The sequence below is a fragment of the Cinclus cinclus genome, chromosome Z (assembly GCF_963662255.1).
Source record: "Cinclus cinclus chromosome Z, bCinCin1.1, whole genome shotgun sequence".
In the NCBI taxonomy this organism is placed as follows: domain Eukaryota; kingdom Metazoa; phylum Chordata; class Aves; order Passeriformes; family Cinclidae; genus Cinclus; species Cinclus cinclus.
In genome coordinates, this window is record NC_085084.1 from 75826835 (window position 1) to 75854752 (window position 27918).

General features: G+C 54.0%; 1 protein-coding gene across 1 annotated transcript; it reads right to left on the bottom strand.

The window, feature by feature from the left end:
* Positions 1 to 531: 531 nt before the first annotated feature.
* On the bottom strand, positions 532 to 27918 carry LOC134056122 (receptor-type tyrosine-protein phosphatase T-like). Its single transcript, XM_062512671.1, has 29 exons — positions 27833 to 27918; positions 19957 to 20140; positions 19203 to 19430; positions 18524 to 18766; positions 15693 to 15953; positions 14555 to 14845; positions 14130 to 14227; positions 12634 to 12826; positions 12365 to 12476; positions 12009 to 12243; positions 11737 to 11776; positions 11105 to 11210; positions 10869 to 10936; positions 10433 to 10575; positions 10209 to 10296; positions 9550 to 9620; positions 9125 to 9161; positions 8265 to 8362; positions 7977 to 8093; positions 6702 to 6859; positions 6488 to 6623; positions 5028 to 5177; positions 4764 to 4863; positions 4200 to 4279; positions 3642 to 3776; positions 3075 to 3200; positions 2372 to 2529; positions 1962 to 2097; positions 532 to 1440 (listed from the first exon to the last, which is right to left on the bottom strand). Exons 1-29 carry the CDS (start codon positions 27890 to 27892, stop codon positions 1366 to 1368), a joined length of 3927 nt encoding a protein of 1308 aa, XP_062368655.1. The 5' UTR covers positions 27893 to 27918; the 3' UTR covers positions 532 to 1365.

Genomic DNA, 27918 nt, shown 5'->3' on the forward strand with positions numbered 1-27918 from the left:
TTCCCAGTCCCAGACTCACACAGGCTCAGGTTGATGGCATTCTCCTCTGTCCTCTGGGTCCCCAACCCTTCTGCCCTCTCTGTTGATATTCATCTAAACCCAGGGCTTTGTGACTCTGCCTGTTCTCTCTGGACAACCAATAAAGGCTTATGATTTGGAGGGGCTGCCTGTTCCACACAGCTCCTGCCCAGTCCCTTCATTGCCCCAGTGGGGTCCTATTCCCTTGCAGGAAGCTGATGGTGCCTGGTTGAGGGGAGCCACGAGCAGGGCTCGTGGAATACAGGAACACAGGCTCTGACCCTGTATTCCCCTAGTGGTGCCTGACAGCTTTTCTGCCCTTCTGAGCTAAGCTGGACAGCTCTAATGTGAGTTTGGAGAAGACGTGAGGTGGGAACCCATCCAGGGTGATGGCCCTCAATGCACATTCTGGCCAAGAGTGTATTGTGTGCCCATGCTATGGTATCTCTGTGCTTTCAGCTCCCTTGTGGCCCCTGTGCCAGGTTAAACCTGGAAGAAAAGCAAAGATCAGAGGACACCACCACCATGGCCTTTATTGGTGAGACACAGGACAGAGAGCCATGGGGTCACTCCTGGTTCAGAAGTTTCCTGCGTTTGTGCAGCAGAGGCAGAACCTGTCTCTGTGGTGCTGCTTGAAGCACATCCAGGACATTCACACTGAGCCACTATAACCTGGCATTGCCATGGTGCAGCCAGACAGGCTGATGAGAGAGCCTCTGTGGAGCTGGTAGGGCAACGGCACTTGGAGCGGCACCAGGAAGATGCAGCCCAAGGAAGAGATTGTGTGGGGTTTGAAGGACCTGTTTAGCCCTGTATGACTGTGGCTTGTCCCACTCCTGGCTCTTGTTGACTTTGGGCTTCATGCTTCTCCCAAAGTAGGACAGATATCCTGTGCTCCTGAGCACCATGGACCTTACAGCAGTTTGACCTAACACAATATGGGTGTTGGTGCTGCCCCACTTTCCTTGGGGATACCTGGGGTGGGACAAGGGAACCTGGATGGGACAGCTGTTCTCTTCATCCTTGGTAATGAAGGATAGGTGAAGTCCTGGTGCCTGTGACCTGGTCTGTGACCATTCTCAGGCTGTGATTCCAGGTGAGTTCCTGCACAAATGGAACTTATGGAATGGGCACGGGGTCAGGTTCCCATTTCAACACTTGGCCACAATTTGGAGACAGTCCAGCCTGTGTTCTCCAGCCACAGAGGACCCTTGGGGTGGTTTTTCAGGGGAGTGAAGCATCTTGGGGTCATGCACATCCCTTTGTTTCCTCTTGCTTCCACTGTTACTGATGAAGGGCTCTCCAGGGAGTCGAAATCCCTTCCAGAGACAGGCTGTGGTCATGCTCCTACTTGAAATTCCCATAGGTTTCAAATGAATTCAAGTAACTGAGGGCTAGTTCATAGCAAAGCCCATACTGTTCCTGTGGATAAAAGGATGCACATGAGACTCTGGTAGATCAACACCTGCAGTGGCATATCAGCATTGGTCTCCAACAGCTTCCTGACACAGAGCACATCAGACACAGTACGGTACAGTACAGTACACCCTCTTCCTCCCAGCTGGAGCCCACCTTCCCCTGCTGAGGAATCCAGGCGTGTGCTCCAGGAGCTGGATGGCTGGATTCCACCAGCACTGGAGCCAGCAGGTTTTTAGCAGGAGAGCCAACTTCCACGGTACAAAGTGTTGAGCAGGCAGGTGGACCAGAAAGGGAGCACTCATCACCCGGATGCTTTGGTGCCCCTTCAGTCCTGAAGAGCTGCCACTGCTACTGAGGGAGTGGGTATGTCCCAGCAGCAGAAAATGGGATTTTCAAAGATCTCATCTGCACCCGGCCTCAGGATGGTCTGAGCACAGAGGGGCTAGGGCAGCTGTTGGGGCAATCCAAGATACGACTCTTGTTTTGGTGTTTGCATCTCAGCTGAGTTTGAAGACAGCACCTACCACATCTTTAATGAACTGTCTCCGCCGTCTCTTCAGCATCCTCACAGCCTGGGATACATCCACCATGCCCTCGCTTTGGATCTGCTCACACAGGAAACCAGCAGCACAGAAGATCCCACTGCGGCTGGCTCCATCCCTGTGGAGGAGGGCAAGGGGGCCTTCATTTGCTCTGGGATCAGGTGGCAGGGCTGAGCCTCAGAGGTGTCCCCCTAGACCCCCACACTCTCAGGATGATCTTGGCTACAGATGCCACTCCCAAACAGCCTCCACAGGGAAACCTTCCTCCCTCAGCATAGCTCAGTTCATATCCATACATCCAGCCAAGATGGAACTGTGACCAATTCCCCTGACACAGCCTGAGCTGTGTCCAGCTCTGGGCCATGGCTGCTCCTCCAGGAGACATGACTCACCAGCAGGTGACAAGGATATGTCCATCTTGGCTCTGCCGATGGTGAGTCTCCACCTTCCCTAGCAAGCTGATGATGGTGTCAGGGTGTGGGGGAAGATGCTGCTGCACGGGCCAGTCTGTCAGTTGATGTAACTGGATCTCCACTGCAGATTTCTTGGGCTAGTGGGGAAGAAAGAAAGAAAGTGGTCTGGCCAGAGCACAGACCAGTTTGCTTCAGAGAGGGAAGGGGAGGGACAGGGCATGCCAGTTCTGGCTCAGCCATGCACACTGGATCAAGGGAACAGCTCCACAATGGGACACGCCACTCCAGACTTCGCCCTTCTCCACCAAGTGCTCTGAGACCAGCAAATGGACATAAGGGCCTAAGAGAAGAGCTGGGCACCTGCTGCAGCTCAGACCACTCCCGTGTGCAGCTGTCTGCAACAGTTCCCCTTCCATGAACCACCAGGATGCACAAACTCTATCCACAGCTGCTGTCCTCCACTTGGAAAGGCACACAAAAGTATCTCTGAGTTGTACCTCTGCCTGCAGCCTCATTTTCTTGGGATTAGCCTCTCCCCAAGGAAGAAGACTCTGCTCTGGCCGGTGCCCTGCCAGGACCCCGCCATATCTCTCTGCCATCTCTAGCCGTGACTTTGACCCCAAATTAAAGCCTGTTGACTCCCAGCTCTTGCAGAGGGTCTTCTCAAAGGAAAAGGGCCCACCTGCTGCCTGTTGCTGAGGACAAGTGTCCAGGTTGTGAAGCCAGCCCCAGGCTCCTCTGAGATCAGCTGGACATGGAAACGGCCATAGTCATCTTCGCCCTGGGTGGGCCAGAACTGCACGTATGTCTGGGCGAGGGGAAAGGTGCATGATCACTCATGGCCCCCACCTGCACACAGGGCAGATCTCAGCACCTCACATGGGTGGGCTCACGCCAGCTCATTGCCCATAAGCCATGTCCACACGGCCTTGCCGGGCACTTGCTGGGCACCAAGCCAGTGCTGCTGCAGCCAGCAAATAACATTCCATCAGTGAGGGCACCCGGGTAGGGGCAAACAAAACCTGAGGGATGCTCACTTGCAGTGAGACCGAGGACAGCCCACTGCTGTGGAGCTGTGGCTCAGGGACTGACCTCGGGGCTCTCCCAGGTGGAGCCTCACAAGCTTGCAGTGGGTCCTGCTGCAAGCAGGGCTCTCACGGTAAGAGGCATGCAGGGACAAAGGCAGAAATCACTCTGCTCGGCCCCACAGGGAACCAGGAGAGGGGAGAGCTGCGCTGGGGCTGCTAACCTTGTCCAGCTCCTGGAGCTGGTTCAGCACAACTACCGATGTGCAGGTGTAATCCCAGACCAGAGCCCAGAAATCCACCAGCGTGGTGGGGAAAGGCAGCTGCGTGATGATGATTCTCTCCTCCTCGGTGTACGTCTGCAAAACACACGGCTCTGCATGTGGGGGGAGAGCCTCACAATGCCCGGGAGCCCTTCGCACAGCGGGAACGGCTCCCTAGCGCCCTGCTGAGATGGAGAAGGCACGGGGCCCCCCCCCCGGGCCTGCTCCGAGCAGCTCAGGTTTGCGCCCCGCCGCCCCTTCAGCTCATCAGAGCCGGGCTCAGCTCCCCGCGGGCTGTGTCCGGCGCCCGCTGCTGCGCTGCCCGCACGGACGGGGCTCCGCCGACCGCGATCGCGGGGGCCATCTCCTGGCAGCAGGGCCAGCAGCCGCTGAGCAGGAGCCCGAGGGCTGGGCCACCTCGGCCCTGGGCGGTTTGTTGTGCCTGGCCTTGAGCAGGGGCAGCAGGAGGGTCCCCGCTGCCCCGGGCAGCTCCCGCGCTGGCGGCGGCCGGAGCCTTACGCTGGCGAACACGGCGTTGATGTAAGCTGGAGAGCCGTCTGCGTTCACCGAGGACATCAGGATGGGCCGGCAGGAATCCGCTGCGGAGGCAAGGAGCAGAGAGAGGGAAAGGTGGCTCGTTCTCTCCCTGCAGAGAGGCACGGGACCGTCCCTGCAGCACGGGCTGGAGAGGATTGAATGGACGGGCACCAGCACGTGCGTGGCTGTGACGGCTCAGGGAACCCTGATGCGGGGTGTCCAAAACGCCGTGGGTGGGAGCACAGCAGATCCACCCTCCTCACTGCTCCCTGCTGTGCCTCATCTGAGCTTCTCCACGGGGAAACCTTAGACCAAGGACATATTTATCCCAGGTGTACCTCATGGACCTCCAACAGGCTCAGAAGGAATCGGCCTAATCTGTACTTACAATCTACTAACCAGAAAACAACGACTGGACTTTGAGCAGGACCCGTGTCATGTGCTCCTGTGCTGGGAAGGGAAGCAGCAGGGAAGCATCGTTCCCCCCATGCTGCTGTCAGGCACTGGGTTTTAGAGCAAGAGGATGCCCAGCCCTGCCAGCATTACCTGGCAGGATCCCTGGCTTGCGGTTCTTGGGTTGGTTTCTGGGTTTCTCTGCTTCTCTGCACGGCAGGAGCTGGAACAACTCAGAAAATCTCTGCAGGGCCTGCAGAGATGATTCACCCAAGTCACTCCTGCCTGTCAGCACCTCACCTTCTTGAGCCGCTCCAGAGAAATTATTCCCCACCTCCATCCCACCGCTAGGGAGGGGAGCAGGGAGAGGGTTGGCATCACAGATGAGCCCTCAGAGCACCATTCTCCTGGTGGTACCTTGAACTCCTTCTCTAGGACTCTGTTGTGGCCTGTGGTCTCCTCTTCTCGAAGGGAGTGGACAAGGGTGGTGATGCTCTCCACTGGGACCCCGGTGTTTCCACAGAGCAAGCCTTCGAGAAGTGCCTCGTACAGGAAGCTGTACTGCTCCTGCAAGAGGACACGGCTCAGCTGTACAGTCTGGAGCCAGCCCAGGAGGAACCCTGGGACTCCAGATCACCAGCTATCATCCAACTGTGCCAGAAGTGAGCCACGTTCATCCTTCACCTTCCTGCTGCAGATCCCTGAGGCCAGACACTTCTCACTGCAGGCAGCCCTGCTTTGGGACACAGCCAACAATGCCAGAAACCCAGACAAGATCATCTTCCTGAGCTTTAATGCTCCCTCTCAGACCAGGCCCCTGCTCTGGGGAAGGCAGCCCTGAAAACCTGTGGACTAATTGGCCTCGTACAAGCAGCTGGTTGGTCCAGCCCAACCTAGTTTTCTCCAGAAGAACCCAGCACTAAGCAGATCACAGGGGCACAGTCCCTAGGCCAGGACACTGCTGCTCCCAGGAGGTGCCAGGAGGGCAGACATCCTGAAATCCTCAGGGGCAGGTGGACTCTCATTCATTATCCTTGCCTACAAGACAGCCCTTCTGTATCAGGGTGACTGATGCATACAAATGCTGCTGATGCCTCAGACGGTGTCAGGGAAACGCAGATTCCAGCTGGGTTTGGACACAGCACTGAAAAAAGATCCTTCAGTCTCCATTGCCTGGTAAACCTAGTCCCTGTGGCTAGATCATGAACAGCATGGCTAATGTGGCTTTGCATGCCACGGCCCTGGGAAGGCTGGTGCTGAGAGCAGAAGGTTAAAAGCAGAAGAATGGCTTTTCATTCAGAAGGAGCATGGTGGATTCTGTCAAGTGGCCTTCCAGCTGGGAATACCAAGGTCTGGAAAACGACAGTGTGAGATGTACACAATGTGTATGCAACATATTGTGTATAAACAGCCTATTGCTGTTTATCCTCTGTGTGCTTTGGGGAGTAGAATCTGTGTAGGGAGAAGGCAGGTGTTTACAGAGACCTGGAGGCAATTGTCATGGACATGGCTGAGCTCCCTGTGCTGGGAGAGATCAAAGGCCAGGGATCATAGAAAACACAGAGGAGGTGAGAGCCCAGCTGGTAAACTACAAGTGCGCAGGCCTTTGTTAAACGGGTGAAAAGAGAAGACCCACTGTCCCCCAGGACGGACTGAGCCTGACGGTGCTGGTGTTCCCACTTACGTGTTACCACCTGGGATCCTCCAGCTAGGGAGGCAATGAAATGCATTTATATGAATTTATAATGAAATAAATTTACTCTTGGCACTTCAGCCATGGGTTTGTGGGTGTTCTGGCCACGTGCCTGTGTCAAATCCCACAGGTGGGAATTGGATCTGCAGCCCGAGGTGTGGAAGGAGCAGATGCCTCTCCTCACCTTGGTCTGCACCATGCTGACCCGCTGCTCCCGCAGCTGCTGCACGCATTGAAACACATCCACCTTGCCCTCAGCCTTCCCCATCTTCAAGAGGAAGTCCAGGGCGATGAAGGTCCCCGTGCGGCCGATCCCGGCACTGAGGACACAGAAAACGGTGGGTCAGTGCTGCCCCTGCTGGCTATGCCCCAGCACCCAAGCACCCCCAGCCTGGCACCTGCAGTGCACCAGCACGGGTCCAGCAGGTGCTTCCAACACCCTCTTGTTCACCACCTCCACCAAGCACAGCAGCTGGGACGGGTTTCTGGGCACCCCGTGGTCCGGCCACAGCAGGTAGTGAAACTGTTCCACTGCTCTTGGGAGAGCACAGCCTGCCTGCAAAAAGGGAGATGTGGCTGGCAAGCCAGAGATGGAAGCAACCAGGAAACTTGTGTGAAGTGGCTGCGTGCCAACAAGGTGGGAGCAGAGGGGAAAACCGCTTCAGAGGGGCACCAGCACAGAGTGCTCCCTCCAGCAGCCACACCACAAGGACTGCACCACTCTAGCTCCTCAGACAGTAAAGGGCAGATTCATCCATCACAGGGCAGCACAATTAATTTTGTTCTCTGCTTCACCATGCTGTAAACAGTAAAGACAAAGCAGGAAAAGCAGCTTGTGCCCCAGAGGAAAATGATAAAAATCACAGAGAAGGGTATTTCCATTGTCATCAAAAAGCCCTGGCTTGCCCAGAAAAGATATCCTAAGGCTGTTACTACACTAGTGAGAATGTAGTCACCTGTTGCCAGCCCATTGTGATTTTCCCTAAACATCACATTCCCTTGGCATGAGCTAATGCTACATCTTACCATCAGGTGCTCTTGGAGCTTCACGTTTCAGATACATATTGCTCTGGGCAAGACAAGAAAGGACAGAAATATGCATACCTGCAATTTCTTTATATTCTGCCTGTTTTCCCTCCTTGCAGCTCCTTCAGTTCTTTCTGCCCTTTATGTGAGGTGTAACTTGAACAGCAGCATACCTCTTGGGAAATGACCTTATGTAGGTTATCTTAAACCATAAACTACCTGTTCAGATGTAGGACTATAAGCGACCAAGGAGCGTCAGTGTGGACCCTCTGCAGATTGATTAAGGTGACAGGCAGGCACCTGTCTCATCATCCTGCACGTGCAGAGATTCCATTTTATACCCTTTATCTGCTTTTATACCCTTTGTAATCACCTCACCCAACCCCTCAAAAATCTACAGTATTCTCATATGTCAGTTCAGACTCATCTGGGGTGATCACTGGAGCTGACTGACTGCTTTTGCCTGGCACAGAAACCTGGGACTGATACCCTTGCATGGATTCCATTTATAGCAACATGCTAACACCCAACCTTCTTGTGCTGGAGACTAGGCAGGGTGCCCCACAGGTCCATGTCTGACATCTCCCACCAGCTGCTGGAACACAAACACATCCTGCATTTCCACCTCAGCTCCATGCCAGGCTTACCTTCTGCAGGCAGAAGATGCGTTTGACAAGGCCTGTGGTGGTCCAGGTGTTGTTGAGTGTCACAGTGATGTTGCCGTAGACCTGTTCCTGCTCTGGCCAATACTGCTCACATTTGATCTGTCAAGAGCCGTGAGACCTCTGGGCACAGGCAAACTCACAAGGAGAGCATTGCAGGGGTGCAGAGCTGCTCTCTGTCCCCAGTGCCAGCTGCACTGGGAGCACAGCAGGTGTGCAAGTCTGAGCTCTGGCAATGCCCAAGCTGAGTGTGGGCTGAGAGGTTTTCTCTACCTTGTTATGCTCCACTAAGCCTGTCAGCATCACAATGACTGACGTCTTCTCCTGCCAGACCATGTGCCAGAAATCCACCACTGTCCCAGCCAAGGGGCCTGACAAAGGAAGAAAGAAAGAAAGGAAGAAAGGAAGAGGAGAGCGCTATGCCAGTGTCCAAGCCATGGGGCTGTGTTCCCGGGCACAATTTGGAGTCCCAGGTTTTCCTCTGCCCACACACAGAGGTGCAGCCAGGGGACATCAGCCCTGACAGGGGTGCTGGCCACATGAGCTTCATCACTGTGTTAGAAATTAGGACAAGGAGAAGGGAGAGAAGATGAGCCCAGGACATGTCAGGGATTCACTGCTGCTTTAGGGGCTCCCACATGCATAGGGGCTCCTTGAGATGACTGTGAGCTGCTCCCACATCTGGGGGCCTATTTTCCAGAGAGCATTTCTGCAGCTCTACAAAAAGCCAAGACCTTCTCGTTGGATGCTGCACAGAGCAGGCAAACCCATCCAGGCATTGCACTACTGGGAGGAGACTGTATCTGATTGCACTGGGTGCACTCGTGCCAGGCATTTGCAGGATTGTGCCTGTCATGTCATCTGCCAAAGGGAACAAACCAGGCTTGTGAGTGGTAGGACCGTGTCCTCATACTAGGCAGTGCAGACACCAGCTCCAGCTGCTGCCAGGCTACCACTGAGACCTTCCATGCCCTGCAGCAGCTGTAATAACTGTTCAGGACAGAGACCCTAGAGATACAGGGACTTGGAGTGACCCATTCACAGATCCCTAGCTGCTATCTCAGTTCCCCATGTCCCAGATTGCTCAGGGCAGTGAATGGCATCTCCTGAGGATGAAGCTTGGGAGCACCTACCTTGAGCTGCAATGAAGAAGCGAGGACTTCGGTAGGTCTGCAGGGGAGAGGTTAAAACAGCTCTGATCACATGAGTTAAATGTTTAACAGGGAATGAAACAAAGGGTGCATCCCCTAGGCACCAAAGCCCAGAAATCTCAGCACAGTGTGTCCCACAGCACACAGACAGTGGGTACCCAGGGGCTGCATCTCAGTTCCTGTCCCCTCACATGGGTCCCTTTTTGTTAGAGATGAGAGGTGCACACAAACCCAGAGTACTCCAGGCAACTCAGAGAGGATTCAGGGGAAGTGACATGCCAAGACCTTCCCACTTAAGGGCAAAAAGTGCCAGACATCAGGGCCCCCATGTGGGCAGGACTGCCCTCACCCAGCACAGCCAGGCACCTTTCCTAGCCTTCCCAGGGTGACAGTTCCTCACTACCTACATCCACATAACTGGCATTGATGTAGCCATTCCCGGTATCAGACGGCTGCAGCACCACACGGCAGTGATCATCTGAAAGAGAAGGGAGGTGGACTAATGCTTTAGGGCAGTAACAAAGAGACTGGTTAAGGGGGAAGGTGTAATTTATTAGACTCTGTGATTGTCTGTTGTCTCCTTGGGAGCACCTCAGGGCTTAGGACATGTTCAGGATTAAAGAATGGCTGATGAGACAAGAGGTGACATGGCACAGCAGGAAGTGCAAAGCAGTTTTAGGGAAGATAATGAAATAGCCAAATGTACACACCATGTGGGGCCCAGAGAAGCTTTAAAATTTGAAAGAAATTGGTCACTCCTCCCACTTTCCCACAAACACCTTCCTCTGGATGGGACATGACAATGTTCAGCAATGACTAGCATCAGGAACAGGAATATGATGTTTGATTAAATTTGCAGGAGGATTTGAAGAGCAGAACAAAGATGCTCCAACAGGGTATAAAAGAGTAGGGGCAGAAATCCCTCTGGGTTTCAGTGGCCATGGAGGATGACCGGAGTAGCTCAGTATTTCTGGAGTGCTGGAGGGGCACCTACAGCAGCCCAGCATTCTGTGCTAGCCCAGCCAGCTCCAAGAGCCTGAGCCAATCCCTGGAGAGCTGTGCTTACATGGGATGATGCTCTTGTAGCGATTCTTGTTTTGATTACATTGCTCCTTCCCAGCATTGCAGGGGTGCAGCAAAGTGGAGGACAATTGCTGCAGAGGAAGAAAACAAGCCCACTCAGCACTGGGATGTATTCTGGGGCTGGCCAAGGCTAAGTGCATCACACACCCCGGGAAGGGCTGAGGGGAGGGCAGTGCAGCCAGATGGGAAAGCAAAGCTAAACCAGACCTGATATTCTCCCAGAAGCCCAGCACCATGCCTGTTGGCTGGTTCATCATCTGTCTGCTCTGCCTCTATTTCTTCCCTCTTAAACATCTTTAGAGCCTCCAGCAGTTCTTCCACTGGGATCTGTGTGTGTGGCTTGCATACATCTGCAGAGACCACAAGGACAGGACTTCAGCATCCAACTGGTGCTAAACTGGCCAGCCCTGGAACTCTGCACCTGGGACAGAGAAGGCATTGCAACATCCAGGACTTCTCTAAACCTTAGACTGTCCCCCCACACACAGGTCCCTTCACCTGGGAGGAGTCTCTTTCCCTATACCAGCCAGCTCTGATCACCTTGTTCCTGCAAGGAACTTGTGGCACCTGCAATCATCCTGCCTGTGCTTTTAAAAAACAGCCTGTCCCAACAAGGCATACGGGGCCCTTACTCATACTTCACCTTTTTGACGTCCTCTCAGGGGTATAGTGCTGCTGTTTTCTGAGGCTTTTGAACTGTTGTGCTTTAGCCTGCAAAACAGTGAGTTAAGTGCACAGACCAGCAGAACAGTAAGACAGAGGAAAAACTGTTGTCCATCTAACCACTCTGCCTCATTTCAGGCTCCACTTGGACATGCCCTGCCACTGCAAGCTGCTGAAAGCCTCACAGAGAGCAGGAGAGGAGAGGCACATACTGACCTGAAGACCACAAGAAACAGCACAATCCCCAGTGACAGGAATGCAACGGTCAATGCTACTGCCAAAACCACCAGTTTCCTGTCCAGCAGAGATGATGGCTCCTGCCCTGCAAGCAACACAGCCCAGGCTCAGGCTCCTGCACAGCCGGAACTGAGCATTGTGAGATCACACAGGGACATGGAAAGGAAAGCAACCTCCTTTGTCTACCACCCCAGGCTTTGCATTAGAGAAAGGTTAAGCTGAGAGAGAAGAAGCAGGTGTTTGCTTGGTCTGATACACTCCACTGTAGACTCTGTGTCCCTGAAGGCCCCAGGCACTGCCAGAATCTGGTGATGTATCTGCATTAAGGGGTTGCATGTGTATCAGGGGACTACTGGGACTAGGATGAATTATGAGGTGATGGTAGAGATGGTGTGAATGTCCAGTGGCCACTGAGTCCACAGCTACCCAAGTGTACCAAGGATGTCCAAAACCCATTTACCACAGATAACCTCAAGATCTAGAGAATTTCTGTGAAGACCAAACTACAGCATTACCCCACTACATCTACTCATTTCCAGGGAAGCTGCCAGGCTGGCAAAAGGGAACATGCCGGAGAGAGGCTTGGGCAGCACGAGCAAGGAGACTCTTACCAACAGAGAAGCTGTAGCAGACGCAGGTGAACTTGTCTGCCTGTTGGAGGAGACAGGAGGGAGAGCTCAGCCCACTCGTGCAGCACCAGCCCAGCTGGAGGCAAAGGCGCCCAGGCAGGGCCAGCGAGTGACCCGGCTGTGGCCCGGGAGCGCGGGGACAGCATCCTGCCAAGGCACGGCAGAGCAGCGTGCCCTCACAGGCGGCCCAGGGCCAGCGAGGGGCCCAGCCCCGGCCGGCAGCATCCCCCGAGAGCAGGAGCCCCCGATGGTACCTGCGGCGAGAGGCGGACGAGGCGCAGAAGGGCCGTGTAGTCGCAGCCCGGGCGGAGGGCAGCGTTGTGCTCGCCCTGCCCGCGGCTCCCGTCGCCCAGCACGAAGTCCGTGGGGGCGGTGAGGTTGAGAACAGCGGCCACGTAGACGCTGCCATTGAGGAGCTGCGGCTGCCCCGAGCAGATGCTCTCGATCACCGAGCCGTTGTGCGTCGGGGCCACGATCAGCTGGTGCTCCCTGCGGGGCCGAAAGTCAGCGGGACGCGGGCACAGCGGGACAGAGCAAGGGAGGCGTCTGCAGCCAGCGCCGGGCTGGGGAGAGCCATCCCGGGGCTGCGGAGCTGCGGGGCTGCGCTCACCTGGCTGCCTCGGAGCCACGGGCCACGGGGCTCAGGGGAAGCACGGCCGTGCCTTGGGATGGGGCGACGTCGCGGACGCTGCGGCAGCTGATGCCCTGGGGGCGCGGGGGCTCTGCAGGGCAACACCCGGGCCGTGAGCGTGGGCAGGGCTGGCCGAGGAGCAGGGGCGGCCTCGGGCAGCGCGGCGGGCTGCCGAGCACGGCTCGTGTGCGCCCAGGCTCCTGGGACAGCCGCACAGCCCAGCTTACCGGAGCTGCTGCTGCTGCTGCTGCTGCTGCTGCTGTGGAACTCCTTGACCAACGCAGCGCCGGCTCCGGCAGCCGTCAGTCCCTGGATCGTCACGGTGTAGCTGCTGCCAGGGCTGTGCTCCGGCAGCCGGTGCTCAGTGACGGAGCCATTGAGCCGCAGCCGCTCCGTCTCCAGCACGCTGCTGTCGCCTGCGCTCCTGGCCGTGATGCTCAGCTGCGGACAGGAGACGCGGCTGGAATGCAGCAGCTCGCAGCTGCCCGCTGGGAAGGTGCCCGCAGCTGGCAGCGTCCCTGCCAGCCTGCCCTGGCTGGGGAAGGCTCCGGAGAGGAACGGACAGGAGCCTCAGCTCCATGCGGGGACATCAAAACACAGAAGAGGAGAGGAGGAATTTGGTGCCAACACTCAGGATGTGTGAGCTGCAGCCTCCGTGAGCAAAACGGCTGAGCCTCTGAGAAGGGAACAGGGAGGCTCTTTGTATTAAGAAATGTTCATATGTGCACTGAGCCCGAGGTCTTTGCACCCCACGTGTATTGCAACACCAGAGGCTCTGTGGTAACATCCTACACTGGAGGAATCTAAGCCTCTCTTTTTCTCTTGTGTAAGGCTGGACCCTGAAGGCTTTCTCCAAGACAAAAGGAGAATGACTAAATTTTCCATACGTAATACAGATGAAGGCTCCCTATTTGCCCATGCATCATCTGAATTTGTCATGACGTTCCTGGCCATTCTCACTTGCTGCCTTTACAGAACTATATTCTGGGCTTATGGAAAAGTGAAGACAACTGGAAGTGGGAAAAAAGGATTCTTTTCATGAGCACTGGTGTCTGGGAGCAGGTAACCGGCTGAAGAGGCTCACATCATTGTCCAGAACTTGTCTGACAGCTTCTCCAGGAAAGGGCTAAGGAAGAGCTTGCAAGGTCCCTGTCCCACTGTGCAGACCTCTGTCCTCAGAGAGGGCCTGGAGCATTCCAAGAACACTTCCTCCAGCTCACACACACCCTCCCACCGCTACAGAGCTGTGGAACGTGTCCCAAATGCAGAGACATTGGAGATGCTTCTAGCCACACACTGGGGATAACTCAACAGAACGGTGCAACTCTCTGGAGGAGGGGCTTTCAGGAAGGACTTTGTGAGGATTACTCAGACTACAAGCTTTTCTGTGGCAGGAAGCAGAAACAAGTATGCAAGAGGCACAGGAAACCCTGAGATGCCACCCCAGAAGACACATCACCATGTGTTGCACACTAACAAAAGCCTGCCAAACCCAAAGCCTGCCAAACTCAAAGCAGAGCAGACCCAGGAAATAAGCTCTGGAATGGAGTACTCACACCTCTCTGGATATCTCCACAGCATGAGGAATGTAGAGAATGAAACAGAAAATGCTTGTGCTCATCAAAGCCAGATATTTAGTGGCTGGGAACTATGGCTCAACTCTGCTGTCCCTTTCCCAGACTTCCCAGTGGGCATGCACAGAGCTCCAGGTGCGGGTTGAGGGTCTTCCCTGGTCCCTTGGTACCTGGTATCCGATGATCTCCCCATTGCAGGAGGGCAGCGAGTTCCACCTGAGAGAGCCCCTGTCGGGATCCAGCCACAGCTTGTCCGGTTTGTCCGGCACTGGAAGCACAGACAGTGGGGTCACACCCAGGGCCAGAGAAGGGTGCAGGCAGCTCCTGGCCATGGGACAGGCTGCACAGGGACTCCCTACAAAGGGTTTGACTCTTGCAAAGGCTGCATGTGCTGCAGCAGTGGGAAGCACAACAGCGTGCTGTGGAGTGGGACAATGAGAACGGGAGGTGCCCTGCACAGGGCTCTCCCAGCCCCTTCCCCAGAGATCCACAGGACCCAGGCAATTCTTGGCATATCACTGCAGGTAGAAGAGATACTCTGGCAGAGATGACAGGTCAAAAGAGACTTTTGTATCTCATGTAGGTAGACACACACCTGTTTCTTTCGTCCTTTCATATTTTCTGTATATGACTCTGCTGTGGGGCAAGTCGATGGTGACACTGTACTCAGTGAAGGGCTGCAAAGGGGAGCAGGTGAATGTTCCCCCCTGGCCATGTAACATCTGCTCTCCTTTCACCTCCTCAGCCTCACAGAGAGGGGAGGAAGGCGCTGCCAGCCGGCACATGGCCCTCATGCCCTGGCAGGCATCAGGGAACCTGCAGGTCCAGTGCAGTTGGATGCTGGTGCTGGAAATCTCAAAGGTCTCAGGGTCAACCTGGAGGACTCCTGTGAAGGAAAGTTTGCCAGAAGGTCAATTTATTCCCTTCCCACCCCAGCCATGCAAGGATGCTGTAGGCATCACATCACTTTGCTCATCACCCAGCCAAGTGGGAGGGAAAGTGAGGGACTGAAGGTGGTCACTGCAGCTCTCTTAATGGGGAGCAGGAGGAGCTGGGCAGGAATGAATGTGGGCAAATGAGTGGATTACTACTGTTCCAGCAATTTTCCCCATTGATTCAAAAGTGAGGTGTCTTTGTGTCCCAGAATCTCTACAGTCCATCAGGTACCACTCTGTTCTCATTGGAGGGAACATGAGTGCCATAAGCTGTGAGAAGAGGGTGTTAAGCCTGCACCCACCACGCCACAGAACCTGGAGGGGCCCAGACCACACTGAGCAAGCTCTGGTACTCACAGCTGCCCTGTCTGAGAGGACACAGGCAGCAAAGCCCTCTGATCCTGCTCGAGCAGTGTTGCCATGTGCTGGCCACAAACTGCACCACAAAGGCCTCTCCCGTGCTTTTCTCCTTTGTGCACATGCGCTTGCCAGAAGCCCTCAGAACACCCCAGTGATGACCTGCAGGCTGGACTTGACACCTGCCATTTCCCTGGGCAGCACGGAACCCAAAAACCTCCTGTGCCCCACACTCTGCTTTCCCCGCTCAGGAAGGGCAGAGCAAGGCAGCCAAGAGGGCTCCTGGTCCCTTCCTTACCGATGCACTCCACCCTGGACCGAACAAGGACCCAGAGCACTGTGCCCAAGGAAAACCCTGACTTTCCCATGCTGTCCACCCTCAGAGATGTTCTCAGGATCCCACCCTGCAAAGGATTGTCCTGCTCCCGATCCCTCCCTTACCAATGCACTCCACACTGGATTGAATGGGGACCCAGACACCTCTAGAGTCTCTTCCATGCCAAAATTCCTCGTACACAGAATACTGTGTCACATCATGATCATAGTACTGGAGTCCACTCTGACATTTGATTTCAGTGAAGTTTGGCTGGAAACCTTCTGGGCAACTCAGCATCACTTCTTCATTCTTTGCATAATTCCTCTTGTCTGGTACCAGTTGGAGTCTGGAGTCCCATGGGGGCCTTTGGCACATTTCTGGCAGAGGTGAAAGAGGGTGTTAGATGGGCTGGGAGGTGATGAGATGATGAAATGGGTATGGGTGAGTGGTGGGAGGAAATGCCCAGCAGCCCCTCCAGCCAGTGAAGGGAGAGGGAAGGTGACACATCCATCTGCTGGGATGTGACCTGAGGGCAAGCCTTGTTGGGAAGGGTCTCTCCTTCTGCATGGAAATTGTGAAGGATCACTCATGCATGAGACTGCACCATTCACACTTGTGTGCAGGGGCACCATTTTCCTTTCTCCAAAGCCCACAGCAGAGATGTTCCCAGGACAATCACCCCTGCACCAGCAGATGCCCTCCAACCTCTCATTCAGTCCTGTCACCCAGCCCAGCTCTGGGGGCACTTGCTGGGCCATGGCACCACCATTCCTGCTGGCACGCATGTCCCTGCAGCCATAGCTCATGCCTCCCACAGGCATGTGCCACGGCCCTGTGACCCCTCTGGGCTCCCTGTTCTCACTCACTCAGTGCCTTGGCTGCTCTCCTCCTGCCCCACACCGCTGGGCAGCGGGACAGGGGGTGAGCACTGCCTGCCCCATTCACATCTCCTGCTTTGCCAATGGCCCTGTCCTTCTCTCCTGAAACAACCTCTCCTTCTTCTCATCACCTCCTCGCCAAATTCACCATCCTCCAGGCTCAGGAGGCAGTGACTGAGTAGCTGGTCCCAGCAGTTTGTCCAATGCTGCAGGGGGAGGCTTTGTGTCAATGATTCCTACAGACGTGGATACTGGCTTCTGGAAGGAGCCCTTGCCTATTTAAGGCTCTGCAAGAAGCTCTGTGAGGCCTGAAAGGGCTTATAATAGAATCTTCCTTCTCCCAAAGAGGCACACAAGGAATCTGACGAGGTGCACAGCACCTTTGTCACAAAGGGAAATGCTGGTGACAAGCCAGTTGTGCTCAGGCTTTGCTCTCAAACAGCCCTGCTGGCAGAGCACCAGTGACACCCAGCTGAGCACCACAACCACCAGCTTTGTTCCCCTGCCACCCCAGCCTGGTGGGAGGGAAAGTCAGGGACTGAAGTTGGTCACTGCAGCTCTCTCTAAGGGGAACAGGAAAACTCTGGGTTCATGGTGGTCGAGGAAACTGAATGTGATCCATTGGGTGAATTTCTCTAGTGTCACAACCACTCATATTCCGTCAAACACCAGGAGATTTTGGGGAGAACAGAGGGAAGCCAGGAGAGTGTGTCCCCAGCTGGGCTGCATCACAGCTCACAGGGAGCAGCAAAGGGATCCTGGCTCCCTCAAACCCTCTGAGCTGTGTGGCTGCAGTCACCCTTTGGTACCATGGGAGAGCCCAAAAGGACACATTTCCTCCTGGTCTGGAAGCAGGAGCTGCTTCCACAGCCACCACAATTAGAGCACTGTGCCCAAGGAAAACCCTGACTTTCCCATGCTGTCCACCCTCAGAGATGTTCTCAGGATCCCACCCTGCAAAGGATTGTCCTGCTCCCGATCCCTCCCTTACCAATGCACTCCACACTGGATTGAATGGGGACCCAGACACCTCTAGAGTCTCTTCCATGCCAAAATTCCTCGTACACAGAATACTGTGTCACATCATGATCATAGTCCTGGAGTCCACTCTGACATTTGATTTCAGTGAAGTTTGGCTGGAAACCTTCTGGGCAACTCAGCATCACTTCTTCATTCTTTGCATAATTCCTCTTGTCTGGTACCAGTTGGAGTCTGGAGTCCCATGGGGGCCTTTGGCACATTTCTGGCAGAGGTGAAAGAGGGTGTTAGATGGGCTGGGAGGTGATGAGATGATGAAATGGGTATGGGTGAGTGGTGGGAGGAAATGCCCAGCAGCCCCTCCAGCCAGTGAAGGGAGAGGGAAGGTGACACATCCATCTGCTGGGATGTGACCTGAGGGCAAGGCTTGTGGGAAGGGTCTTTTCTTGTGCTTGCAAAGTGTTAAGGATCACTCCTCTATGAACCTTCCCTGATGACTCACTTTGTTCTGTGGACACTGCTATCCTCTTCCCACAGTCCACAGCAGGGAAATTGTCATCTTATCTCTCCCTGCCCCTCTGTCCTGATACTGCCATGTACTGCCATGTCCCCAGTGAGCACAGCTCTGTCTCTGCCTGGGACAGCTCTGCATCCCAATCCCCTGATGGATGGCATTGCCCTTCTCCCAGGTCATTCCCTTATAGCCTCTTGTCCCTGTGCCAAGGGCTGAGCCGCACTGCGCCCTCAGAGCTGCTTTCATTCCCCTGTGCTCCAGCTCCTGCTGGTGCAGGAGATGTTCCCCAGGTGCCTTATCCATGGGCCAGCAGGGGAAGAAGCAGAGCTCTGTGTTCCAGGGTGGCACCTGGAGGCACAGCAAGCATAATGGAACCTCCAGGCACCCCCTGGCAGCCTCGGATCCTGCCCCTGGCCTGGGCTAGGAGCCCCAGACTTGCAACCACTGCAGGAGATTTCAGCTTGCCCAGCTGCCTCTACCTGGTCTCTTGTCTCCTGGCTGGGTTGTCCTCTTCAGCAGTTTGCACAGGCAGCACAGCCCCAAGGAGGGTGAAGGTAGAGGGGAGAGCTGCTGCAGTCTCACTTACCCACACACAGGGCATGGCTCTCAATGCGTGTCCAGGCACCTCTGCTGTTCCTGCCCCACCAGGCATCCACATAGGCTGGTTTTCCAGAATCCATTCTCTGAAATACTTTTGTGCATTTGACCTTACGGAAGGAGGGCTCAAGACCTCTGTGACAGGTCAGTGTCAGTTCTCTATTCTGTGGGTATTCAGTTTTGCTCTCTGAAAACAGAAGTTGTGCATCCCATCGCGGTTTTGAGCATTTTGCTGTCAGGGAGAAAGTGTGAGAGTCCTTCTCAGTGAGGGAATGCTCAGGCATGAGAGGGACCAAGGCTTTTCCATTTTGAACTATGGTTAATGACAGCATTCAACACCATGAGGAAACCCCAGGGCCCCCAGGGGCAGGAAAAGGGCATGTGTCTGGGCAAGGAGGTGATACAGGACCCTGGGAGAGAGGTGAACTGAGGGGCAGGATCTGCCCCATTCAGCTTCCCCGTGACATACAACTCAGGAACAGAATAGGAGGAGACGCAGGGACAGAGAAAGCCTGTCCCACAATGAAGCCTTCTAAAGCTCTCCATCTCCATCTGGGACCTGGCTCTGAGCTGTGCCCAAGGTGTCTCACAGATATGGCAGGATGTCCACGTCCCCTCCACAGTGAGAAGTGCATGAAGCAGGGGAGACCTACTGGTTCCCAACTTACCCATGGTGCAGATCAGCTTCTGTGCCAACCTGTGCCATGTTCTCCCAATTTCCAACACCTCCCAAGCCTCCTTCCAGTTTGAAGAAGTCCCATTTGCACATCTGATCACAGCAAGGGGAGGAGCATCGTTCATAAAGCAGCTCAGTGTCACCTCTTCACTGACCCTGTAAAAATTCTGGTTTGGGCTAAACCAGAGCTGTGAGACCCACTGGGGCTTCTGGCATGTCTCTGCAGAGAGGAGAGGAGAAGGAGCACATGTAAGCAGGATGGGAAGAGATTGGCTGGGATATCTCTTGCTCTGATTTTGACAGGGCCCATCTCCTCTGGTTACCACATTCAGCTCCTGATCCCTCTCTTGCAGACTAGAACAGAGTTATTGGTGGCAGCAGACCACCCCAAGAGCAGCTCCATCCACACCTACTACAGTCTTGCAGGGTCTGAATTCCTCTCCAGTCTTCACACAGAGTTCCATTCCCTCCCACCACCTTGGCCATACTCCCAGGCATTGTTGGAAGGCACAGGGTTTACAGTAGCTCCCAGTGCAGGGACCCTTGTTCCTGCCTTTGAACCCCTGCCAGGAGCCCAGTCCCCAGCAGGTGCCTACAGACAAAAAGAGCATTGTCACTGCCAGGACTGGGGAAAAGCCAAGGTCTCCAGGTCTCCCATTCCTGCCCTGTCATGTGCATGGCCACGTCACAGAGGGTCAGTCACCAGCTCAGGACCCTGGGTCAGGGTGGTGCAGGGCTGTGCTTACCTTTGCAGGTGGCAGTCTCATTCCACAGGGTCTGGGCCCCTCTGGAAATGCATTGGATCTGTGGTACAGATGGCACGAACTTCCCAGCACAGCTGAGCTGCACCACTTCATTCAAGTCATAGCTGCTCCTCTTTGGGTTAAACTGCAGTTTGGGGTCCCAGTCAGGGGGAACTTTACATTTTCCTGTGTGCAAAGGACAGGAGGCAGAGCCTGAGGGTCACTGGGCTCCAGCAGCATCCTCAGGGGTGAGGGTGTTCCATCCAGAGGGGTGCCAGTCCCCCTCTCTTCAGAGGAGGGAGTGGCAGAGAGGGCCCCTCCCAGGATGAGCCCCATCCCCCAGATGCTTTATCCCTCCTCACAGCCTCAGGGGCAGTGCAGGAGGGTTCTCCACAGGCCCTCCAGCCCACCTGCTGCTGCAGAGACACCCCAGCCCGAGGGTTCCAGCAGCCTGGGGGATGCTGCTCTCTCCCACAAATACAGGGGCTGTGGGAGTGCACCAGACTCTGCTGGCACCACTCACTGGCATTCCTGTCATTCTGCTGGACACGATCTGCTCACACCCACACGCACTTGTTTGCAGCAAAATCCCACTCAAGCTACCACTTGGCTTTAGGCCTGGATGCTACACTTGTTATTTCCTCTTCTCCATCCCTCTTGCAAAATATCTGCTGGCTCCTAGGAGCAGCTACCTCCCATCCCATATCCCTGCCATCCTCCCCCAAGACGAGTGACACCCCCTCACCTGAGCTGGCAGAAGGGGCTTGGCAGGGACTGCACTTAGGTTGTGTTCTGCAGTGTGTAGATTGGGCAATTGATTGAAGTGAATCTTCATATCCGTTTTCATTAGATTCTAGACAGGAGTGCTGCTAGCTCTCTGCATGGCCCTCATTTGAGTCTCTACCCTCTGCTCAGATCCCACTTTTCACATTAGAATTGTAACACTCTGTGAGTGTTCCTCCACCATACAAATTCAGCTGTAGCTACCCAAACTCTGTCCAAAGTTACCAGCGTGCAGTCAGGCAGGCACAGAGAGTTTGCACTGCTTCCTACAACATCCTCCCCAGGAAACCAGGATTGCTCTGCATACCTCATTGTAGTAGCAGACCACAACAGCTGCACTACCCCAGACAGAATGAAACCCCTGACAAATAAGTGCAACCAAATATCCCCAGACTGGCAAATTGAGCAACGAGTATTTCAGGCAGGTTGGAGATTCTCATGAAAGCATTTCCCATGTTTTCCTTTGCATTTGAGGGCATTCAAGGATTATTCATTGCCCATTCAAAGATTATTCACTGGTGGGTATTCTTTGATCCTAGAGCCACCACAGAAATGTGAACACTAGTTGCCTGAAAGGAGTGGTGTGGGGCCTGGCCTGAAGCAAGAAGCAGTTTGAGGGGATGGAGACTCTGCAGTGGAGGCAGCCTTAGGAGGTGAGGGGGCTCTGAGTGCTCACGAGCACGGCTGCCCTCTCCCACACTGCTCCACTCTTGACTTCAGTGCAACGAGGCCTCACTATTTTTCCTTTTGTAACTGCTCCACATTTCCTGGTAGCTCTGAGAGCTCCCACCATACTCAAAAGCCACTGGCAACACTAAACTTGGCAACCTGCTGGGCAAGAAACCAGGAGGAAAAGAGAAATTCTCCTTTGCAGGCACTCTGCTGACACAGGTGCAGGTTTCAAGAGGTATCTGGGACGGCGTCTTTCCACAAACATGGATGCTCTGCTGGCAAGGGTGATTGCAGCTGCACAACAGAGTTCTGCCTTGCTTCCATCTCTCCCCGAGTCCTTTCATAGAGCAAAACTCTTACTCTGAAACAACTGTGAATGAAGCTCTCTAGCCTTACCACACTTCCTTGCACAGGCTGGGGGTAACCCTGGGTTTGAAAAAGCCACATCTCATGGTTGCTGCTTTAGAGGTGCAATACAATGCAGACTTAGTGCAGCAAAGATGAGAGCTAGTCTTTGCCCAAAGTTTGTAATTTTCAATCAATCATTGTTTCCAGGCACTTCGGACTCATTCAATCCTTCATAAAGGCATAGAATGGCTTGGGCTGGAAGGTTCCCAAGGAAGATCACTTAGTTCCAGGCCTCTTGTCATGCCCAGGGACACTTTGCACTACACCAGGCTGTCCAAAGCCATCCCCAGTCCGGCCTTGAACACTTTCAGGGGTGGGACATCCACGGCTTCTCTGGGCATCCTGTGCCAGTGGACATCAAAATACTGACTGCAACACTTTGAGTGTGACCATCCAGCTAACTCCTCCCCCAGTGAGTGGTCCATCCACCAAATCCACACCTTCACACTTTGGACACAAGGATGTCATGCAGGACAGTGTCAAATGCCTTGCACAAGTCCAGGTGGATGATGTCAATCACTCCTCCCTTATCCACAAATGCTGTCACTCTGCCATAGAAGGCCAACAGATTACTCAGATATGATTTGTTCTTTGTGAAGCCATTACAAATAATTTCCATGCTTTAGAATAGTTTCCAGCAGGAAGTGCTCCATGATCTTGCCTGGCACCAAAGGAAGACTGACTGGCCTGTAGTTCCCTGGGTCTCCCTCATTTCCCCTTTTTAAAAAGGGGGTTGTGCTTTTCCTTTTACAGTCAGTGGGAGCTTTACTGGAAGTTGGCTGTTGCAACTTCTCAGCTATAATGGACAGTGTCTTCACCTCTTCCTCCACCCTCAGGACCCCACACATGCAACTCATCAGGTTCCCTGCATTAATGCACCTTCATGTTCCTCAGAGGGTCTCAGACCTGGTCTTTTCCTACAACAGGATGATCTTCATTCCAACAGTCGCTGGTTTTGCCACCTGCAACTCAGGTTACTTTTCCTTGGTTATGGGCACAAGAAAACGGGTGCTGTGTAAGACTGCTGGGCTGGAAATGGGTGTGAAGGGATTGCATGAACTGTGGTGGCTTTACATCAACACTTTTCTGACTAGGTTGTCCACGTCCACCAGGACTCCAGAGAATCATTTCTCTTAGGCCTGGGCACTTGTCAGACATATCCTTTGCCAGGAACATCAGCCTCTTCTCTGTTGTCTCTCTTTCAGGTGTAAAGGCCTCCGCAGATGTTCAGACTTGATCCAGGGTTTCCTACATGTTCCTGTCAGTGTCTGCTGAGCTGCAATGGTGAGATGCTGCTGGGATGCAGTGTGGATTCCAGCGCAGCCTCAGGCAGGGGTAGACATGTGAAATGTGCTTCTGCAAAGACCACACGTGCACCAGCAGAGTGTCAGTGGCCACATCTGCCCTTCGGACACAAAACTGCACGGCAGAGCACTCCTGCAGGCAAATCCTCTTGCTCCCTCCTTGCTTCTCTGCCCACACGGTGCCTTGCAAGCACCAGGGGTCTTCCTGTCCTCTGCAACTCATCCTTTCCTTCCCAAGCTCTCTGAGCTGTGTTTGACGCCATGTGCTTGCTGAGAGGAGCTAAGGAAAGCAACCGCTGTTTCCACAGAGAAAACCACTGTTTTTCCAGTTGCATTGGAGAGTTGCACTGCAAGCCACTGAGAACATAAACATGGGTCTTACAGCATCTCTCTGAGTCTGGGAATGGAGGTGATCATTTGGTCCCGTTTTCCAAATTCCTAACAGGCTTCCCTGTGCTGTTTGACCTGGCAGATGTGCCCCTGTTGTGCTCAGGGGCAGACAGAGGCTGACAGAGCACCCAGATCCAAGCTGGACATGGACCATGCTGAGCAGAGCACAGGGGCTGGGTGGGAGGGATCAGGGAAGGCAGGCAGAGCCCACATCTCATTCCATGCTCTAAGAATCCAGTGACTGGGGAGTATCACTACAGGGGACTGCACCAGCATCAGAAATTATCCCAGGGGTTAACAGTGTCTGTCAGAGTGATGGGTACGACAGAAAATCTTGTTTGCCTTGCAGAGGGGCACTGTACACCAGCAGGGCAGCAAGAGGGACTGCCAGAGCCTGTTTACCTCCTGCACACAGAGCCCAAACATCACAGCCCTTCCAGGGCTTGCCTCCTGCCCACATTTCTGCAGCTGCAGAGGAGCTGAACCCCCTGTCACAGCACTGACACCATCTGCAGCCAGGCATCCACAGCTGCTCAGAGCCCCTCCTGGTGACATTTCTGATGGCTGTTTGAGGGCAAATCCTAGAAAGCTCTGCTTCTCTGCAGAATGGGGAAGAGAAGATGCTTTCAGTCCATGCCTGTTTTCCTCTCAAGAACATTGCTGACTACAATCCAACTCGGCCTCGCAGCTCAAATAAGTCCAAGCCTGTCAGGCGTGTGATTAGCACTTGAGGCTCATTGGGAGAAACTAATTCATGGCTGCTGGGCGCAGTCAAGATGCACAGGCTGGGGGGGACCCCTCTGTGCTCACCCTCCTTACACTCCTTCCCAAATCATTCCATAAAAATTGCCGTGGGAAAAGGGCGCCTTGGAGCAAAGGAGTCTGTGCTCTAACCCAGGGTGGCTTTCAGTGTGCTTTGGGGGTGTCCACGGCAAGCTGCCAAGGGACCTCCACTGGAGAGATGGAGCTCCCCACTTGTGCAAAGCAGCTGGAAGTATCTGTGGGGACAGCACACTGATGGAGAAAGGAGAGTGCTCAGACAGAAGGGGGAAAGAAACACTCAGCTTCCAACCTTGTAGGGATTAACAGCAGCTGGGAGAGTAATGGAGCAGTTCTCAGACACTGTTTTTTACCCTGCACAGTGGTATGCAGAGAGCTGCCCACAGGCTCTCCGTCCCAGCTGGAGGAAGGAGGTTGAGTCAAGTGAAGTTTCAGCAGGGAAAATACGGTGTAGATGTGACCAAATTGGCACCTTTTGTAATGCACAATGTGTGCTCACTGTGAAATGGGAAATACCGAATGCCTAAGGCAGGAGTGGTAACAAAAGGTTGGTCTATTTGCCTCCTAAAGGCAGATATTTAGTGTTTTGGTTGTTTCCTAGTTGATGCTATTAAATTAATACCCTCCTCGCTGATACAGTTTAATACCCACGAATATAGAAAGCCTTTTTCAGAAGTATCTGGACTGCCTGTCCCTGCTGCAAGGAGTTCTGAGCTTGGCAGGCTAAACAAAAAGCCCCAGCATGGGCCAGAAGGGCAGGGGCAGGAGAAAGGAGAAACAGCTCTGATGATAATTCAGGTCAGGCTCTTGGGTTCAGCCCTTTGCTTAGCAGTGAAAGGTGTCCTTTCTTACACTGTGTTATCTCACGCACAAAGAATAAAGGACAAGGTGAAATCTAAGAAGCAGCAGGCAAAGTTCAAGCCTGTTGACAGGGCAGCTCAGCAGCTGAGAGAGGTGACAGCAAAATGCACTGCAGTCTTGCTGCGTTTGCTGAGAGGAGCTAAGAAAAGCAATCACTCTTTCCACCGGTGGAGAGTTCTATTGCAAGGCACTGAGAACACAAACAGGGGTCTTAGAGCATCTCTGTACTCCTCACTAGCAACCAAAGCTGCTGAACGGGTCTTTAAGAGTGATGGAGCAGAGAGAACCTTGGGGATGCTCTGCTTGGGAATCATGGCAGGGGAAGGGGTGGCAAAGCAAGTCGCTGACAAGGCATTGTGAGAAGAGCTGGGAAATGGTGGCACTTTGACTTGTACTGTTCCACCAGATGCTAAAGAACGTCTGACAGGTGTCTAAGAACAGGAGGCAAAATCTCTATTTCCTGATTCTGTGCTCTGGTGATGGGAAGTGGAAGCATGGTGGAACACACAGTTCACCATCCCTAGGCTGCCAAGCCCCACGCGCTCCTCTGCAGTACCTCTTAGCACTCCTGTTCCCCACAGGATCTACTCTATGCAGGCACTGTTTGGAATCTAGCTGGCACAAAACCTTTCAGATTGGCTATGGCTTAGTTTTAGCTACCACCCTCCCACCCCCACAGCTATTTATTGCAGCTGTTATTCTCCTTAGAGCTTCTTTTCAGCTGCCACTAGATCACTACATAGTGTCAAGCAAGGCTGGTGAAAAAGGGGTCAGGGGCAGCTTGGATCCCAGCCCCTTCCAGAAAACATGCCCTAGAAACTTCTCCACCTGTCCCCACCTGCACTGGGACTTTAAGGGGAGGAGAATTTTCTACAGGTGTGACATTTCAGGGAGGAAAAATGCCCCGTGAGAGCAGCACAGCAAGACAATGAGATGACAATAGGACAAGGACACAAAGCACCCTGCTTTGCAATGTCCCCATGATGGGGTGAGCAGAACAACAGCGCCAACCACAGTGTCAGCCACATCCTGTGCCTGTGGCTGTGCTGTTTCCTGCACTGTTCTCTGTGGCACTATGAACAACAGGTTATACCCTGTATCTGCCAGGGAATATGCTCAGGGATCCCTCCCTGTTGTTCCCTCTCTCTATCCAGTAGCTTTACCCTGCCCCACTGCCACTGTCAGCAATTCCACTCTAGGAGGGATGGAGAGACCCTCCTGCCTCACTCAGGCCATCTTCCTTGCCCTGTCGCTCTGCAAGAGAAGGACCCTGATCCATCAGCTTGGACCTCAGCAGACCTCAGTGCCAGGATGGGATGAGCCCACATGCTGAGGCTGCAGGCAGGGCTACTCACACTGCTGGGTGTGGCCACCACATGTTTTTGTCTTGGTTCCTGTTTTCACAAGCACCAAGGTGCAAACTCAGCAATATCATCACTGCCACAGGCCGCCCCAGACTCCTCTGGGGATGGCTGGGTGACTGAGACCTGCAGAGTGTGACAGGAGTCTACAGCCTACAGGTCCCTGTTGCATCCCACTGTACTCAACACAGACAGATCCTGGTCTGAGTGTGCACCTTGGAAACAAACAGGAAAGCCACACAATGCTTGGACACGGTTGCACATGCTGGCCTAGGAGAACAGCTTCAGCAGGGATCTGGGCAATGGGAAGACACTTTGGGCAGGAGAATATCCTCTGTTGCAGTGTCAGCCCTTGTTTTTCGTGTGACAGTGTGCTGTGCTTGCACTCTCTTCTACCACATGCGCACATTTTCCCTGGAAACAGGCTCCTGGGACACTTGTCACATAGTACAGACCCTGATGTCACTTCACATCAGCAATTACGCTTTCTGATCCCATTCCCTGTGCTCTGTCTCACAGCCACTAGATCAGCTGTTTTCCCTAGCCTGCATCCACCCAGATACAGCACCACATGGACTGGGATGACATGATTAGGTGCTAGTTTAATGATTTTTATCACCTAGCTCCAAGAAAATTAGTTTAGAGAAATACTCCAATTCAGACAGATACAAAACAATGCAAGGTCACAGTTCCTGGACCCACAGCTCCATTTCCAAACAGTGCAGCCTCCTGGGAGGAGAGATAACACGTGAGCCTGTAAATTCCCACTGACTTTGCTGGCATCAAAGTGTGCAGCCAGTGTAGGAAGAGCCCAGCAGAACCTTGGGGGTGCCCTGATCCTTCCAGCACCAAGGTAGTCCATTAAAGAGCAATCCCAGACTATTGTAATTCCTGTCCCCCAGGCTCTCCTGGGCAGCCAGGGGCTCAGCTCATGGCTCCCCTGGTCTTTGTTGGGCACCAGAACCCATCTCCTCTGTGGTGAGGACATGGCACCCTGACAGTGTGCAAGGACAGATGCACACCTTGTATTTCCAGCTCCATGGAGGAGCACTACAGGCTCTGCAGAGGCTTTCCCAGCCCCCAAGCTCTGCTCTCCTCCATCCCCAAACAGAACTCCGCCTAACCACAACCCAGCTGGTGGGCTTGGGTCCCGGTGTGGACGTCAGACCTCTCTGACACAGCTGCTGCATCCTGCATGCCATGAAGTTGCACGGCAGCTCCGCAAAAGGAGGACAATAAAACCTTCTCTTGGGGGCAGAGGAGGGAGCCCTGCTTACCTTTTTCCACGCGTTTTCCATAACTGCTGGGTGAGGGCTTTTCATGATTTTGTGCTGCCAGCAGAGGTGTGAGGAGCAGGAGAAACATGCATTGCAGGGCCATGTTTGCCTATGCTCCCAGGATTGAGG

Bases quoted from the DNA above. Each gene is read 5' to 3' on its own strand.
- LOC134056122 (XM_062512671.1), bottom strand. From the start codon at position 27,892: ATGGCCCTGCAATGCATGTTTCTCCTGCTCCTCACACCTCTGCTGGCA. The intron at 15,954-18,523 runs GTAAGTGAGACT...ACCCTCTTTCAC, and splicing joins GAGCCATGCCCTGTGTGTGG to CTCTGCCAGAAATGTGCCAA. The intron at 8,094-8,264 runs GTAGAGAAAACC...GGCTCTTGACAG, and splicing joins GCTTAGTGGAGCATAACAAG to ATCAAATGTGAGCAGTATTG.